This window comes from Saccostrea cucullata, unplaced genomic scaffold (genome assembly GCF_032062105.1).
Source record: "Saccostrea cucullata isolate Sc308-1 unplaced genomic scaffold, CSIRO_AGI_Scuc_v1 ctg1837, whole genome shotgun sequence".
Taxonomy (NCBI): Eukaryota; Metazoa; Mollusca; class Bivalvia; order Ostreida; family Ostreidae; genus Saccostrea; species Saccostrea cuccullata.
In genome coordinates, this window is record NW_026930802.1 from 169,375 (window position 1) to 187,208 (window position 17,834).

The following is a 17,834-nucleotide window of genomic DNA, read 5'->3' on the forward strand; positions in this document are numbered from 1 at the left end:
TTTGTAACATATAAGTAATTATTATTTTTATTTTTAATTATTATTGTTGCTTTGAACCTTTGAATTTCAAATTTTTATATCCCTACATTCAGAATTTGTCTAAAATCTCAAAAATAAATTCAGTATTTTCATATTTTGAATTTTATTTATTTTTTTGTTCTCTTTGTAACAAATAAGTAATGAATTATCTTTACTATTTTTTTTTTTTTGTTAATGTTGCTTTGAAGCCTTTGGATATTTTCATATCTCTAAATTCAGATTTTCTCTAAAATATCCTAAATGAATTTTTTTTTTTAATTATGGCTCTACAAAAAGGAGGCCTCCACGTGGCTAGAGCTGGTAACATTGGGATAATATAAATAATAATTAATACACAAATTCATATTTTCTTAATGGCTAACGTCCTTACATTTTTTGTTAAATACTTATTACATAATTAATATTTTACTATTATCATTGTAAAACAAATAAAATTGTGGAAATTATTATGAATTATTTCAATATTATCTATACAATTATATTGACAAACAGCTCGCTTCGAATTTAGATCGGGCGTGGTGTACGGTAAACTCGTAATGGCGGCCGATTTCCGTCGATTCTGAGGTAAAATTGGCTATAAAAAATTACGGATGTCAATATCATTCAATTAAACATCACCTTAGGCCTTATAGTACCCCATTACATTCAATTTTATGGGGTTTCCACCACTTTATTGGGGTTTCACCCCTCCTGTATGGGTATTCTCCAAAAATGGGGGGGTTTCGGGTTTTTCCAGTCACCCGAAATGGAACAAAGATTCTTGGCGACAATAAGGCGCGACACAAATGGCGTCGTTTTGATCCACGCGCAAGTTCTCGTTGCTGATGAGACTTTCATAAAAGTGAAAAACATTTAATCCAAGGATAATGTGTAGTAATTCTTTTTTACTTAAAATCAAATCCAATCAGACCTTTCTACTTTCGTTTTAGACGTTCAGATTTATTTATAGTTCGCGCTAACAAGTTAAACGGCATTTGATTGGTTAGAATTTCCCTAAAGGCGGCGCTGTCGTCTGCCTTATTGAGGAGCGGATCTATCTGTGGCCCCTTTCACCAGAATATCCTTATTTATTTGTTTAATAAAATTTACCAATAATAAATGTCTTCAGGATTATTATTGTCAACACATACCAAGCTAAAAATATTGGATTTTTTTAGACAGTATAATTTTCCGAACAGTTAAAAATATTTTAGAAGTGATAAAATAACATATCCTGTGAAAAGTCTAACAGGGGACTCAATAAGAGTGTGTGGATTTCTTCTTCTTCTTCTCTTTTTTTTTTTTTTAATAAGGTATCCAAATTGTTTATGAATATCTACTTGTACATGGATACATAAAATAATATTTAGCAGATCTATGGAAGTCTGAGTCTCATTTTTGTTGTGATTTTTTTTTAATTTAATATTTTATTGTATGAAGTTTTTCAAATGACAAAATTTCAGTTTTTTTAAAGATCACTATCAAAAGAAAAATCTAATACTATGTATGCATTTTAAAAATTCAACATGTTCAAAAATTTTTTTTTTTTGACAACTGGAATTACATATAAAGTCTAAATTAAAGCAGGAAAAAATAAGTTAAAACAATCATGTAATACTATATTAGAGTCTGGAGAGGTAGTTGTTCAGTCTACATACATCTTTTAGTAAATGCATGTACTAAATATCCACAAAGTTATACGACTTCAAAGTGCAGTGCATGATGTTAATGTATAAATACCTATATGCATGTACACTACTGTACAATACTCAAATTTAATACACATCAAGCATATTAATATAGTTTTCAGTACCAGGCCTATATACCCTAATAATATAATTTCAGTTGTAACACACCATTTTTCATTTTTCATTAAAATAAAGAAAACCATAATTATAATTAATGGGTTACCAATAATGTAAAATAAAAAGAAATAAATAAAAAGAAAAAATGATATATCACAACAGGGAGTATTAATGTCCCTAATCATGCATCCTTTAATTTGAAAAATTTTGATAAAGTGATAGTAACACAGTTGGTCTGATGATTAGAATCATTCTGGAAGTAGATCATCTGTCTGTAGTTTGGGTCCCAAGTTCGTCTTCTGATCTGGACTTGATAATATTGCTCTTACTTTAGATGACGTCATAACCATGTAATGTGAGTAATAACAGTAGTAGTGGAGAGCGCGCATATAGACCACGATTCAAATTTCGCGCGCAATGACGTCATCAAACGTTCGACCAATCAGAAGGCAGCATTTGAATTTTTGGTCATGGGGCCTACATTGGAAGGCGGGAAAACCAGATTTTGAAATCACCTATGTTTAGCCGTAGGGTCAAGGGTCAAATTTTAACAAAGTGTCCCGAAGGGTAGGGTGCAACCTATCAAATGAAAGGTCTGGACGAGGAGAGGTCAGCCCGTGGGTGGTACGGGGTCATTAAGTGCAAAATCAAAAAAGTTACTCAAAAGGTATCGTGTGACCTATCAAATGAAAGATCTCGATGAGTAGAGTTCAGCCCGGGGTGGTCAGGGGTCATCAAGTGCAAAATCAAAAGGGTACCTAAAGGGTATCATGCGACATATCAAGTGGAAGGTCTCGACGAGTAGAGCTCAGCCCGGGGGTGTTCCGGGGTCATCAAGTGCAAAATCAAACGGTTACACAAAGGTCTTAACGAGTAATGTTCAGCCCAGGGGTCTATCGGGCTGATGAAGTGCAAATGAAAAATACATATCAAATGGAAGGTCTCAACGAGTAATGATCAGTCGGGGGTTGATCAAAACAACACATTGTTTTTGTTCATATTTTATTGCAAGACATGAAGAGCAATAGTTTCGACATAAGTCTGAATACATATAATTTCAAGGAAAGCTATGATAATTGCATTAAATTATGCAGCCATATCATCAGCATTTATCCAAGAATTAAACTTCTTTGGCCAATGCAGCCATTTCACAAAATATTGCTTGTTTGGTCCTCTTCCACGGGTCTTGAGGATCTTTTCAATCTTAAACGTATCCTCGTCTCTAACATCCACTTTTTGGAGTTCCGGTTGATAGAATGTCCCAGTAATGGCTTCGTCATTGTAGTCCTTGAGTTTGTAAACTGGAATGCCGTTCCTCAGGAAACGTCGAAACACGATGAAAATTTCACCAGACCACTTTTGATCGTATTCCCTGTCAAAAATGGATGATATTTTCGAAATGCGGACTTTATCACCCACTTTGTACTTGTAGGGCCGCTTTGATTGCTTGCGTGGGATCTCCTCTCGAGACAGGAATGTTGATACGCGCACTTCTTCTTCGTTGTTTGGTCTAACCAGTTCTGGTTCGGTGTCAATGGTGCGGTGGTACGTCTTGTTGCAACTCCGAGCGAATTCCTGAAGACGATCAATGTATCGTTGGGATTGTTTGAATGTCATGTAACGATACATCTTAGTTTTAATCGTCTTGATGGCTCTCTCTGCATAGTTGGCTTTCACTTCGGTGTTTTGAGAATAAAAATGTTCGATGTTGTGATCCTTTAATACATTATTGAAGGCTTTTGATCGGAATTCTTGTCCTTTGTCCGTGCGAAGCTTCCTAGGTTGCCTCCCCTCACGCAATACATCTTCGAACGCCCGGGCTGTCGTTGGCCCTTTCTTATCCTTTAAAGGTCGCATCCATATGTACTTGGAGAAGATATCGATGACCAAGAGTACGAACTGCACACCCTCATTTTCTTTGCTGAATTTGGTCATGTCCATGAGATCAGCGTCCCATTGATCATCTAGGCCAGCGACGACGACCTGATTGCGACGATAATGTCGTCTTACGGGTCGCTGAAGACTGTAGGGTTCTTGTCTCTGTAACCATTTGCGTACCTTGAACTTGCTGATATCATATTTTCCCTCTTTTTGAACGTATCTGAATAATTTATCCACTCCGGTAAAACTACCAGCTGTGGATGGATTGTAATACACTTGCTTGAGATAATCCTCCCAAGACATGTTTCTTCTGGCATGGACAACGTTAAAATGAAGCTTAAGTGTACCCCAACCCCTTATATAATTCCTAATCACGTGACTTATGATGACATAAATAACAATACTGCTTTTTTCACTGTTTATTCAAGTAAATGCAACAATTTACAATCGATAGTTCATTTTTCAAACAATAAAAGGGAATAGTCTCAAAATGTTATTTAGACTTCTTAGGATTCATCACTATCTTCTTCCATCTCGCTCTTGTCATCCTCTCTCTCTTGGTCTTCGCTTTCGGAAGCATCGTCGATCTCCATATCACTCTCAGGATCCCACATTTCTTCAAGGACAGGACGATTCTTATTCAACGCCATTCTGATGGCTCTGCTTTCGTCATAGCCTTCGGACAGGAAATCTTTAACATCATCCATGACCTTGGTGTGAATGGATCCGTGTTGTAACTGTAGGATGTACAGGATGAGTTGTCCATACTTTTCTGAGAATTTCTTCAGGTCTTTAGAGTTCATTTTTTCCTCCGTTTGAACTCTGGCGTCTTCTCTTGATAGACCTTCCTTTATGTATTTATCATATTTCAGGTCCCATAGTTTTTCGTTGTCTTCTTTGGCCCTTTCCATGAGAAAGTTAAAGACTTCGTGTTCGTCATCATTTTCCTTCTCTGGTTTGAAAGGGGAGGCCTTTGGATCATCCATCTCCATAGGGGTAATATCATCTTTCCTTTGTCCGTTTTCGGGACACCACCTTTTCACATGTCTTTGAAGGTCGTGGACGTTTTCAAAGACCAGACCACAATCGTCACAGGAAGGCATATCTTCTGTAGGTATGACGTGTTGAAAATCCGACCCGATGGATTGGTAGGTTGAAGGAACCGATGCGTGGTACGTCCGATCGGTAAGAATATCTGTCAGAGAATGAGGGAAATTCTCTGCTCCTTGCTGTTTTATAGGATTCAAGACATCAATGGATTGGTAGGTTAAAGGAACCGGCCCGTGGTACGTCCGCTCGATAGGAATAGCTGTCAGAGAATGAGGAAAATTCTCTGCTTCGTGCTGTTTTATAGGATTCAAGACATCTATGCGCATGCGCAGATGTTCGGGTGTTGTAGGCTTCAAATCCACCAACAGGTATCCATAAGGCTTGGAAGTAGCGTCTTTAAAATGTCTCAACAGGTGTTGAGGATTTTCGGGATACATCTGTCGAGCCAAGGTCATGATTTGCTGTCTGTCCACAGGATTGTTAAACAGGACCAGGTAGTGGCAATTTCGTCTCTGGGTGGGATCTTTATTATAGTACAGATTTTGATTGATAGCCACGACCGATAGATTTCTGTGATGACTTCCTTCCGTAAACAACTCGTTGACTCTAGAATCTTTGGCCGCCGTCGACATGAGATCGTCTAAAATGACGAGATTCCTCGTTCCGGGGTGAACGAAAGAATCTTGCTCCAGGTCTAATGGAATGCCCTGTATGAATTCGACCGAGGGATACACGGTGGTTTTGATAATGTCATACAGGGGTTGCCATCGCTTATAGAGCCACAAGATTCTCTCTGGAGGAGGGGAAATCTTGCTCATACAATGTTGCAACAACGTTTTCACGAAATACGTCTTTCCCGAGGAGGTGGGTCCCGATACATTAGCCGTAAAAGGATGTTGAAACATAAACTCCTGTTGTTGTTGCTGCTGCTGCTGGTGTTGCTGCTGCTGCTGTTGTTGTTGCTGCTGCTGCTGTTGCTGCTGCTGTTGTTGCTGCTGCTGCTGCTGTTGCTTCTGCTGCTGTTGCTGCTGCTGTTGTTGCTGCTGCTGCTGTTGTTGTTGCTGCTGCTGCTGTTGTTGCTGCTGCTGTTGTTGCTGCTGCTGCTGTTGCTGTTGCCATTCCGTGTGTTTGTGTTTAACATGACGAATCAGGTCGTGAGGCCAGACGTAAGCCTTTGAACAATGTTGGCAAGTATACATGTTGATCGTTTGGCGTCCTCTCGCTAAATGACATACATGAACGGTAAATCCCCTTTTATAGACGAGATCTCGTCGGTGATTGGCTCATTACACTGTGCATTACAACAAGATCAACGTTTCCGGTAACTTGGGATTCCGGAATGAAAGGTCACCGGAAACTTATGAGCTCCGGATATCAGGGATCCGGAAACGTATGGATCCGGAAGCCCAAAGGTCCGCGGCGGGGCCCCCGGGAGCCTATGTCTTTGTCTTTTGTTTAGTTCTTGTTGTCCGAGGAAGTGAACGATTGATTCATTCTATACTGTTTAACCCCCTTTCGATAATTTTTTACTGTCTGCCGATGAAGGGCTTTAAAGTAAGACCTATACTCGGCACACAGGGCCATTGAGCAGTGAGGGTTCTTTATCGTGCCAACACATTTTTAAGGTCATATCCGAAAGACCCGTGACCTTCACATCTAGTGCCGAGCGCTTGGCTAAGGAACAGTCACTCCCTTTGTTTAACGTCAAGGTATGACGCGGCGCCGAGATTGAGAATCGAACCCGGGCCTCCCGATCACAAAGCAAACGCTCTACCACTAGCCTACCGTGACCGGTCGACGAAGACTCTATAAAAAGCCATATGGTTTGCTACATATGGTTTGCTATCTTCACCTTTTTCCTACCCAAAGATACTATTCATTTTAAGACAGAAAATGTTTTCATCATTTTAATATAAAAAATCATTTTACAACATATAACTGTGTGTTACCAATACATCGAGATAGAAGGACATAATAGCATTATATTATAAAAGAGATCATAATATACTCACATTACAGTTTCTGAGTACAAAATAAGTTATCTGTGATACATTTAAATATACATGTATATTACCAATACATCGAGATAGAAGGACTATCACCATAGCATTGTTGGATACAAGAAATCATTACATCACAAATTACAGTTTCCGGGTACAAATTAAGTTATCTATGATACATTCAAATGTAATTGTGTATTACCAATACATTGAGATAGAAGGACTCTCACCATAGCATTTTACAATATAAGAAATCATAACATACGCACATTACAGTTTCTGAGTAAAAAATAAATTATCTCTGATACATTCAAATATTATTGTGTATTACAAGATAGAAGGACTATCATAATAGCATTGTCTAATACAAGAAATCATAACATACACAAATTACAGTTTCTGCGTACAAAGTAAGTAATCTACGATACATTCAAATATCCATATGGTACCGATATCAGTCCACTTTGCAAGACTCTTTTGTCAAAAACAAGTTTGTATTCTTTATTTTCCTTTCTGGTGATGAGTTCTGTAGTTTTGGAATCTCGGGCAATTTTGTAATCGTTCCGGACCGTGACGACAGGCGATTCGCTGGAGGTGATCATATTTTTGATGGTATCAAAGTTGATATCCAAACTGTTCTTGTAATTCAATGTGATGCCTTTAACTTTGCAACAGGTACTTATCTTCCCATCTTGGTCTTGGGCGGTAAACGCATAATTTTTCGGTCCACCAGTGACAAAGGAAAGGATTTTCTTATCAGGGGTCTCGTCTGTCATGTCCCCCAAGTAATCACCTAAAGGCGGTGACCATTCCCCCGTCCTTGCAGTGAAGATGACCGAATCTGTGTCAGCATATAGAGTCCGGTCGCCTAATTTTTCCAGGTAGGAGTATAATTTTAGACGGGCCTGTGCCGTAGTGTACGCTGCGATGACGACGTTGGTTCGACCGCTGGTCTCTACGAAATCGTCGTCTAAGACCCACTGGAGTCGTACCATTTCCTCGGACACGTAGCTGACGTCTTTGACCTGTTGGCGATTGCTAGTCAACATATCGAAATATTCGCAGGGATCGGTCACGTATGTTGTTTTGGGCATGTTTTCTCGCTGACCAAATTTACCCCAAAAACTGTTGAGCATCAGTTTTGCCAGCGCTCTAAGACCTGGGTTGGATACGATGTTAGCGTACTCGAGATGAATTCCTTCTCTTTGGTGGTATTCTTCTATGTACTTGTATCTGTCTTCTTCCGTTTGACACCATTTTGGCCAACCAGATGCCTCTTGCTTCATTTTGAGAAATGTATTGACATAGTCGGTAAATGCTCCGCCCGATTTTGTTTGTGGATCGTACTGTGATATGCGATCGAAATGCCACACTTCGAAAATCTTATCCACCACGTAACCCTTTTCTACGGCTTTTTTGACTTCGTCGGTGACCCAGGTTCCAGTGATCATTCTTTCCCGATCGGTGTGCTCACAGGTCTGTATTTGTTTTTCCATGCACGTTCGACAGAGGCCAAACAGGAGCTTATTGTTGATTTTCGATGGTAGGACTGGCATGTATAGATGCTTTGGGGGAAGGATGCGGCATTTGATGAGTCCTTCGTAGTTTTGAAGCAGATCAAAATTTTCGGTCACGATCTGGGGACGTCCCAGTGGAATCTTGCCCGTTTTATTGATGAAGGGATAAAGTGAAGTCACATCAAAGTATTTGATACTGGTGTTTTCATCTGCCTGGGCATGCAGTTTAAAGGCTTCGGTTCTACCGCCGAAAAAGGCATCTCTAGGTTGTAAGGGCGAGGTTAACTCTAAGTGCTCTATAAAAGCCTTCATTTCCTCTGTGGACTCTACGGTCCGATCGAAATCGGATTCCCACATCTGTAAGTAAGTATATCCCGAAGATTCCAAGTACCTTCTCTTTTCCAAGGTTCTCTGATAGAGGTCCCCCATGGTCATTCCCGCGACTTTATTGAGGGTGTTGGCAGAGTAGCATTTGGGATTACCATGCCAAAAATCACCATGAAATTCCATCACTACTTTCTGATCCCCTATTTTATAGTATCCATCGACTCTGTATGGTCCAATCACTTTTTCCCCTTCGTTGCCTGCATGTTGAATCTCTACGTTTATTTGATGAGCATGGTATTTTATCCACTGCATGGCCTTGAAGGATTGTTTGTCTTTCGGTCGATACCCTTGGGGTGGTATAATGCCGATAGACTCTCTTTCCAAAAAGAGACTGCGAAATACCAGATTACAAGCCGAGGCAATGGTGATGCAGCGTTCGAAAGGGTCAACGCCGTCCCGATCATCTCGTGACGTCATGTCCATGAAGATGTCCCGGAATTTGAGACACCCTCGCCTGAGAATATCGACGTCAGACTGGCAATATTTGATTATTTCTTTCTGAAAATCAAAACTATCGTGTTGATGTTCTTCGTACCAATGGAGAAACTTGGTGCGATCATCGGGCATCATACCATCTGCATTATAAAACTGTACGTCTGGTAGGTGATTCATGATAGCCCTCTGATTTTCTTTTCGATTGTATAGATGTGGAAAATAGCCCTTGGCGACTTCAGGTATATCAAACGCCTTTGGCATCTTTGAGAGAGCCATGGGTATGAAATTCATTGAATCCAGGAATTTCATTTTGAGATGAGGTATCTCGATGCTCATGAATTTGGACCCATTCATGATCACCTCCGGCAAGATGGCGTTCTCGTACAAGTAACTGACGATGGGATAGCTATCGTACCCTCGAAAGTTATGACAGAAGACTTTGGCTCCTTCGTTTTCCTCCGAGAACAACCATTTACAGAAATCGTCACGTGTGTTTGGGCCATTGAAAATGCGTTGCTTGTATTGGCATAATGAACAATAGCTATGCTCGTTGATCTCGTCTTCGTCAATGCATTCTTCGCACACCTTATGAACCACACATAAGTTGGGGACGTGTCGAAATGAACCACACGATGATTGGTTGCAATTTTTACAGGAAGTGATTTTCCTGGGAACAAAGCCCTGTTCGCACGGATTTGAGTGACAATTTTTGCGATGACAATTTCCACACTTAATGGATATCTGGGGAAAATAGCCCTCATCACACTGGATCATGTCATCCTGTGTGCATTCAAAATCGAAAAATATCCACTGTTTAAGTCGTTCGTCGTCTTCATCGATCGTTATCTTCCGTTTTCTTTTCAACAGCTTCGTTTCTTCTTCCTCTTCTGTGGTTTTCATGTAACAAACGTGATCTTCTGACATAAACATTCTGCAAGTGTCACAGTATTTGTTTCCACACACGTGCGGTTGTCTCGATTTGTTTCTGTTCACAGTGGTGGAGCACTGACGGCAACGATAGTATGTACGACACGTGGAATTGCCTTGGGACGTCTGTTCAGAATGTAACAGAAAACAGATCGTATTCTTGAAATGACGATTGCATGTAGAACAATACCGCCAGTCCTCTGATTGGTCGTCATGGCATTTGTGGCATAGATGACATGGTTCATTGCAGATATGATTTTCTTTGTGGTCATATCCTTTCTGGCATTTCTGACAGAAATAATTTCTGTTCAAGAACCCTGGCATCGTAGTGATCACATCATAATGATTGTTGTGATGATACAAGTAGATTTTCTTCTCTGCCTCTGGGCCTTGGTACACGATGGCGTTAAAGCAATCTTTGGAAAGAACGTGGATCTGGTATCCAGGTAACACTGACTGAAAAGCCTTCACGTCCTCCAAATCGCACTGCCCTGAAGGCACATTGGCCATTTTGTGCAATTCTTCTGCTAGGGTTCTCTGTATGTTTCGACCCTGTCGAATTGAGTTCCATCTTCGGTCTTTATCAAGTTTAGCCCTGGCCGTAATGATGGCCCTAGCACAGCACCAATCATCCTTGTTTTTAATGCGGATGAAACATTTTTTCTTTGTCAATTTTCTTTCCAAATCAACAAAGCATTTCTTTTTATGTCCTTTCCCCGAGGGCAGTTTGACATGGACCACTTCAATTTCCAACGACTGATCGACAACAAATTCCTCATAAGACTGAAGAACTCGTTCGATTTCGGTGAGAAGACGATCCGCTGATAGCTGCGCTACCCGCATAAAGGGTAGACTTATTGGGTAATCCAGTTCTGGACACTGGATAGTTAAGCGAATTAAGTCTCTGGAGTCCATGAATCCTGTTTAAAAACATCTCTAGAAATTTTACCTCATGAATTTATTAAAGTGGGAGAATATTGGATATAAGACATCTATAACAAAATGTTAGATGAATAGATATGTTTTATCATCCAACCTTGTTCAATGGTGTTTAAGAAGAATGTGTTATAAAAGTTTATTTTTGCCAGTGAAGCATCCATTAATATTGAAGATATATACCTGTCAAATCTTTTATAACCGAAGAAAAGAGGCGACGCAGACTTTGTAGAATATTAGGTAGATTCCTGATTTCCAGGTCTCGAAAGTACACTCGATATCTGTTTGCCGTGGTGTTAAATTTCCGCATTTTTTGTTCACCAAGAGGCGTAACTCTGTAGTTTTCTGTAGGGTCATCCATCTTGGTAATTCGTCTTTTCATCGAAGGTCCGGATTGAGGAGATTCGGTTGTTCTCTTTTTCCCTCTTCCGGATTGACCATGACGGTGATATCGATGCAATTCTAAATTATTCTCTGTTGTAAAGGCCTGAGGACAATCTGAACATTGAAACAGATCGTGCTTTTTTCTGTGTTGTGCAAGATTGTCTTCCCTTGCAAACCTTTTCCCGCAAACGTCACACCTGTATGCTTCCATATTCTACAATAAACAAATATGTTCTTAGTTTACTGCTTCAGTAGTATGTACTCTTTGTTCCAAAGTCCGTTAAGTACTATACTATAATAACAGATTCTTCTTTTTTTTAAATTATTTTCTATTTGACATTTTAGAGTATATTGCTTGTAAGTAAAGATTTTATCACTAAGACAAGGTTGCTGAATTTAAGGATATATATAATGGCATTTATAAGGAGTATATCAAACTCTGTGACAGGTCGAATGTATTTTAAAAGGACACGTGGGAAGGAGATTTGTAGTAAATTCCTTGCTTACTCTACCGAGCTTTTGTAAACACTATCAGGTCATAAATGGATACTAGATAACAAAATAAATAAACAAGTTTATATCTTATATTTCATCAAATAAAGTATAAAATGAAGAATCGCTATCTTTACTAATTGTATATTTGTCGAAAGTATGTGAATAAATTTCTTACCTTAGAAAGAAATTAAATTCCAGAAAAAAAATAGCAACCGTGTTAATTCCCCTATGTTACTCGTTAGAGTGTTGTATGATTTATGACGCACCCATGTCCAGATTCCGAAACTTATATATTATTCTAAAGTCGTCATGGAAACAAACAAAAAACAAGTGAAACGATTGGACACTTTATAATCATTAAAAGTATTGATAATTTTAATTCCTCCTGTAGTGGACCCCTCTATTGTAACATGTCATACATACCGAAAATCATATTTTGTTTCCATAGAAACATATCAATTGAGCTCATTCTATTGGCTACCCTGGCCATTGCATACATAAAAAACCTTTCGTGCACCCTATTTGATTGTCTCCATCAATAGTTTTATTCTTTATCATCGTTTGTCGTCGTTTCTTTTATAAAAATCAGCCATCTGTATCTCTATTGAGGGATTACCCATTGTATTTTCCCCCCCTGTAAAAATCTAGGTCGCACTGAACCTTACGACCGGGTTACTTGAGCGATGAGCTATTGAATACCCCTTATAAAAACTAGGACGAATTGTACTTTAAGACGGATGAAAATGGACTGTACGTGTTGAGACATGTATATCTATAGATAAAAGATTGATGCTCCATCCAAGCGTTGAGAAAAAGCTTTGGCTACATTTAATTAATCACATTCGCTTTATATTTGGTGTAATTATAGGGATGGGCTTATATGTAACAAAATTTCACAACTACAGAGTGAGATTCATTCAATTGAAAAAATCAGGTAAGAACATGTGTATAGATCTACACACCGTGATCAATAATAACAGGTAAAAACATGTCTCAATGAAGCTGAGCATTTAAATTTCTGGTGTATTCACACACCGTAAACTGAAAATCCATTATCCCTAACAGTTCTAACCATACTGGTACAACCATGCGTAAAAGTACATTGATAATAAGGAGATAAATCTTTCAATAAACCTATGGTGTATTCTTCTTTTCACTTATTAAATACAAGCGTTTAAATACCCAAGTTCATTGACACATGTTTCTACCTGAATACCGCCGTTGTGAGGTATCGAAATAGACCTGTCTCTACCTTGTAGTATTTCGTTTGAGTAAATCTCTATTCAAATGAATTTTTAATAGAATCTTTAGTCACCTTTGTGTCCGAAGACGAAGGTAATTTCTCTGTTTACGTCACGGAAAACCCCCCAGTAAGGGCAACAAGAATCCCCTTTTTTGTATTGTGTGCAGTTGTATTATTTACAATTGTTAATTTATCAATGAGGTGGTATGTAATCGTTGCTAGAACAAATAGTTGAGTAGGAGCGGTGGATTGACTACCCCGGACCACACTCTTCTCTTGGAGACAATCAAGTTGATATGTCACATGATACTATTCGGGTAACTTTTTTTTCAATTTGTACTTAATGACACCAGTTCGACCCCAGTCGTAACCCTACTCCTTGAGATCTTCCATTTGATATATCACACGATACCTATTTTAGTAACTTTTTGATTTTGCACTTGATGACCCCTGACCACTCTCGGGCTGAACTCTACTCATCGAGATCTTTCATTTGATAGGTCACACGATACCTTTTGAGTAACTTTTTGATTTTGCACTAAATGACCCCGTATCACCCACGGGCTGACCTCTCCTCGTCCAGACCTTTCATTTGATAGGTTGCATCCTACCCTTCGGGACACTTTGTTAAAATTTGACCCTTGACCCTACGGCTAAACATAGGTGATTTCAAAATCTGGTTTTCCCGCCTTCCAATGTAGGCCCCATGACCAAAAATTCAAATGCTGCCTTCTGATTGGTCGAACGTTTGATGACGTCATTGCGCGCGAAATTTGAATCGTGGTCTATATGCGCGCTCTCCACTACTAACAGTTGAGAAATGACCTGAGGTTTCATTGGCGTCAATAGCAAATTGAAAGTGGGGGGGTGGGCAGAATTTTTTTTTTATACCTTCAAAAAAAACCTGACAAGCAAAAAAAAAATAATAATAAAATAAAAAAAAATAAATAAATGTCCATTTCCCAAACACAAAAACCCTATTTCGTGGAGGGGGGGGGGGGGAGGGGTGGACATACTTCAGTTCCAAATTTTTTTCCAAATACCACCATTTCCCCTATGTTTAACCTTTACTGCGACGTGTCTCTGGAAAGCGGGGGAGCTAAACCTACAAAGCAATGTTCAATGTATATACTAAGTATATATTCGGAAAAAAAGTGGGAGGGCTAAGCCCCCCCTACCCCCCCCCCCCTTTCCGACGCCTATGGGTTTCTAGATAAGTGTTGTTAAATAAGCATATAGATCAAGTAGTGAAAGAAAAAAATTGATGCTCAAAAAAAATTTATGAACTAATTATTGTTGGATATATTTTGGAACGAGTTTACTGTTACGTGTATAACTATTTAAATTTGAGGTGTCGTTGGACAGAGGTGTCTCCTTGGGCCCGGTATGTTGAACCCATTACTGGTCCAATGCATGCCCTTCTTTTTTTTCCCACGACGTTCTTCGACTTTAATCATGTGCAGTTGCGCACCAGCACGTAATCTTCAGCGCTCTGAGGTTTTGCTGTATTTAGAAGAAGAAGAAGAAGAAATGCTGTCTCGACAACCATTCATGATGAAAAATTTTTGTTCTCAGACTTATTAAGCCCTTAATTTGCATTATTTGAATGAAAAGTAATGAGGTACATGTAAGAGATGGGAAGGTTTTTTTTTAAGAGAACTTAGTTCTTTGTTATAAATTTCTCACACTGACCATAGACCTGCATGAAGCGAACCCTTTGCTTTAGGTCGCACTGACAATTTCAGAATTTGTCTGATCAGCTGATTTATCATTAAACACTAAATTGTAGCAATTTTCTCTTCATGGCTCCACCCTCACTAACGGTCACACCGTCAAACATATTAAAGTAATTAAATAATTGTTGATTTTATGCATTCCTTACCTTTAGCTAGGCCCTAGAACTTGCAGACGTCAGACTTCTCTTTCCAGTGACGTCACTGGTAACGTACATGTAATACATAAATGGAGGCTGGAAAATTCCGGAAGGTATATTTTATAAGTTTTATAGGGACGGTACCCACTGTATATTTGATAATTATCTATATGAATCATTTACTCCCTTTTGAGATTTGTTGTGAATTTATCGTGAATTTCTTTCTTTTTTTAAAATATATTTTTGCTCTTGAATTCGGATTGATTATATCTACCGATGACCGAGTTCAAGATTATGAGCCTCTACCGATATCCGATACACATGACGAGATTGGAGAACATTTTATGTTAACTTTATTTACTGTTTTTAGAGTAAATTTTAAACCAATGCGAACTCATAGCATCATGCCAGACATGAAAGTGGACGTAAGGTAAACAATGTGAAATAAATTGAAACATTAAATACGCACACGACAAGTCAACAACGCACACACGTGTATGCTTCTGTTGTGATCTGGTGATTGGGTTTAACCAAACATCATGATAATGTTTATGTCAAAAAAAGATATTTTAGATTTTAAAATATGATTATTAAAATACATGTGACTTCTGATCTAAGGACCCGTAATGCATGTTATAAGAAGGATTTTATAGATGGTCATATCGCTATGATTGCTCTTCTTCCTGAATAACAGGTTAAACCCTAAGCGCCTATTGATTGTTATGTTAAATAATATCTTGATTAGTTCTCCAAAATCACTTAAACTATTAAGGTAAAATAGTTAATTGTGGAAGTCAGCCATACTTTTATGCAAAAAGTTCCTGTATTTTAAGCGAAATAAATCTGTAACGCATTGTTTTTTTTCACTTTATAGCAAAAACTAAATGATAATTTGATTAATAAATTTAATTTGAAATAAAATAAAAAGGAATAATTTAATTTTGTTTATATTCTCGCCTCTCATTGGTTGATTTCCGAAAAGGAATGCAGAACATTTTGTATAATCTTGTTTGGTATGGGGACACACCCCCTTGACGACCAGCTTAATCATCTTATCCATGCAATCCCCTCATTTCCAGTCCTCGGAATCAATGGAAAATTCAAGATTTAATAACTGTATCTTTAACTTCAAACACTTACTCGATCTTACCTCATGTAAACACACAACATGGCTGCTAGATCTAGGTATCAGTTATTACCTCCCCTCATTTCACATCACTTCCGTTACTAAGGTTGTATTATTGCCCGGTAAATTTGAACTCGTAAAAAAAAACACAATTTTACATCCAAAGTTGTTCAATTATTTTAAAATTAAATTATAAGGAATGACTCTAATTCTTGGCCAAATTATCGAGTATAATCTGGTTTGGGTCAGTTTACGCTTTTTTATAATCCGCTTCGTGGATTATAAAGCGTAAACTGACCCAAACCAGATTATACTCGATAATTTGGCCAAGAATTAGAGTCATTCCTTAATAAGATTTATAGTCAACCTACATTTTTCATACATGTATGTAATAGTATGAATTTACAAAATATACAGCCTTCTCATTCTCAAACACAGGTTTTCACACACATGTAAAACACCTTTTTAAATGTATATGTAACATGTGCCTGATAATACACATACTACATTCATCAACAAATATGTAATGAGAGCTTTAGAAAACAAGTTAACCATAATTTATTTATGTACATTAGTATATTTAATGTGTGGTTTATAATGCACATAAACTATATATATACATGAAATTTGTGCTTTATAAAACACATGTAAACCATGAATTCATTACGTGTAACATGTGGTTGACTATACACATGTAAACCATGTGTTCAATAACGTACGTGTAACATGTGGTTGACTATACACATGTAAACCATATGTTAATTAACGTACGTGTAACATGTGGTTGACAATACACATGTAAACCATACATTTATCAACGTACGTGTAACGTATGGTTCCACATAACACATGTTACACGTACATTTCACGTACGTAACACATACGTGTATTCCAAACATACGTTTAACGTACATTATGTGAAACGTATGTAGTCACACATATGTTATACGTACGTTGTACCACATACGTGAAACATATGTTTGTAATACACGTATGTGATACATACATTTCACATACGTGATACATGTGATATGTGCAACCATATGTAACACGTACGTGGCACAATTAGCTGTGTAGCTGGCCTTGAATTTGTATGTACCATGGAGAATCAAATTTCAGTTTTATATTTTCATTTTCATCCAAGACAATATGATAATGGTCATCAATACAAGCATCTTTGGGCATTTTATTTTGATACAAGAAAGAACATTTTATCTGAAGTAATCCTTCACCACAACACTTGCACTTAATAACACCATCTGGAGAAGCCCCTAAATGGATATTCTGAGTCTACATAGAAGCAACATAACATAAACTCTGCGTGTTTGTGCTGCTTTTTATATTGTTCAAAAGCTAGCTGTCTAACGACAGGTTCGTCTAGCTTGCCAAATGCCAAAGAGGGTACAGATAATTTAGAAGTTTTCCCCATAATCATTTTTGAAATATTGTTTTCCTCATTTTCAGTAAACCTAACATGCAAAACTGATGAAAAAATGTGAAGCAGTAATTCTACAAATTCTTTGTTCATAACCATTTTTGATTTTCATGATTCATGATTTGAGTAATTTGCAATCTACACTAACCCAGGATATTTCCACAAAAGTTTCAGCTTTTTTGGCCCAGTGGTTCTTGAGAAGAAGATTTTGAAAGATTTGTTCCATATATTTCTATGTAAAACTTTGATTCCCCATTGTGGTCCCGCCCTACCCCCGGGGATCATAATTTGAACAATTTAAAATCTACACTACCCTAGGATG

The 17,834-nt window shown here is 38.0% G+C and overlaps 2 protein-coding genes across 2 annotated transcripts; both read right to left on the reverse strand.

Moving 5' to 3' along the window:
• Positions 1-5,367: 5,367 nt before the first annotated feature.
• Positions 5,368-6,175, reverse strand: LOC134230155 (putative uncharacterized protein DDB_G0283527). Its single transcript, XM_062711933.1, has one exon. It carries the CDS (start codon positions 5,893-5,895, stop codon positions 5,593-5,595), a length of 303 nt encoding a protein of 100 aa, XP_062567917.1. The 5' UTR covers positions 5,896-6,175; the 3' UTR covers positions 5,368-5,592.
• Positions 6,176-7,173: 998 nt separating this feature from the next.
• On the reverse strand, positions 7,174-10,863 carry LOC134230146 (uncharacterized). Its single transcript, XM_062711922.1, has one exon. It carries the CDS (start codon positions 10,861-10,863, stop codon positions 7,174-7,176), a length of 3,690 nt encoding a protein of 1,229 aa, XP_062567906.1.
• Between the last annotated feature and the right edge of the window lie 6,971 nt (positions 10,864-17,834).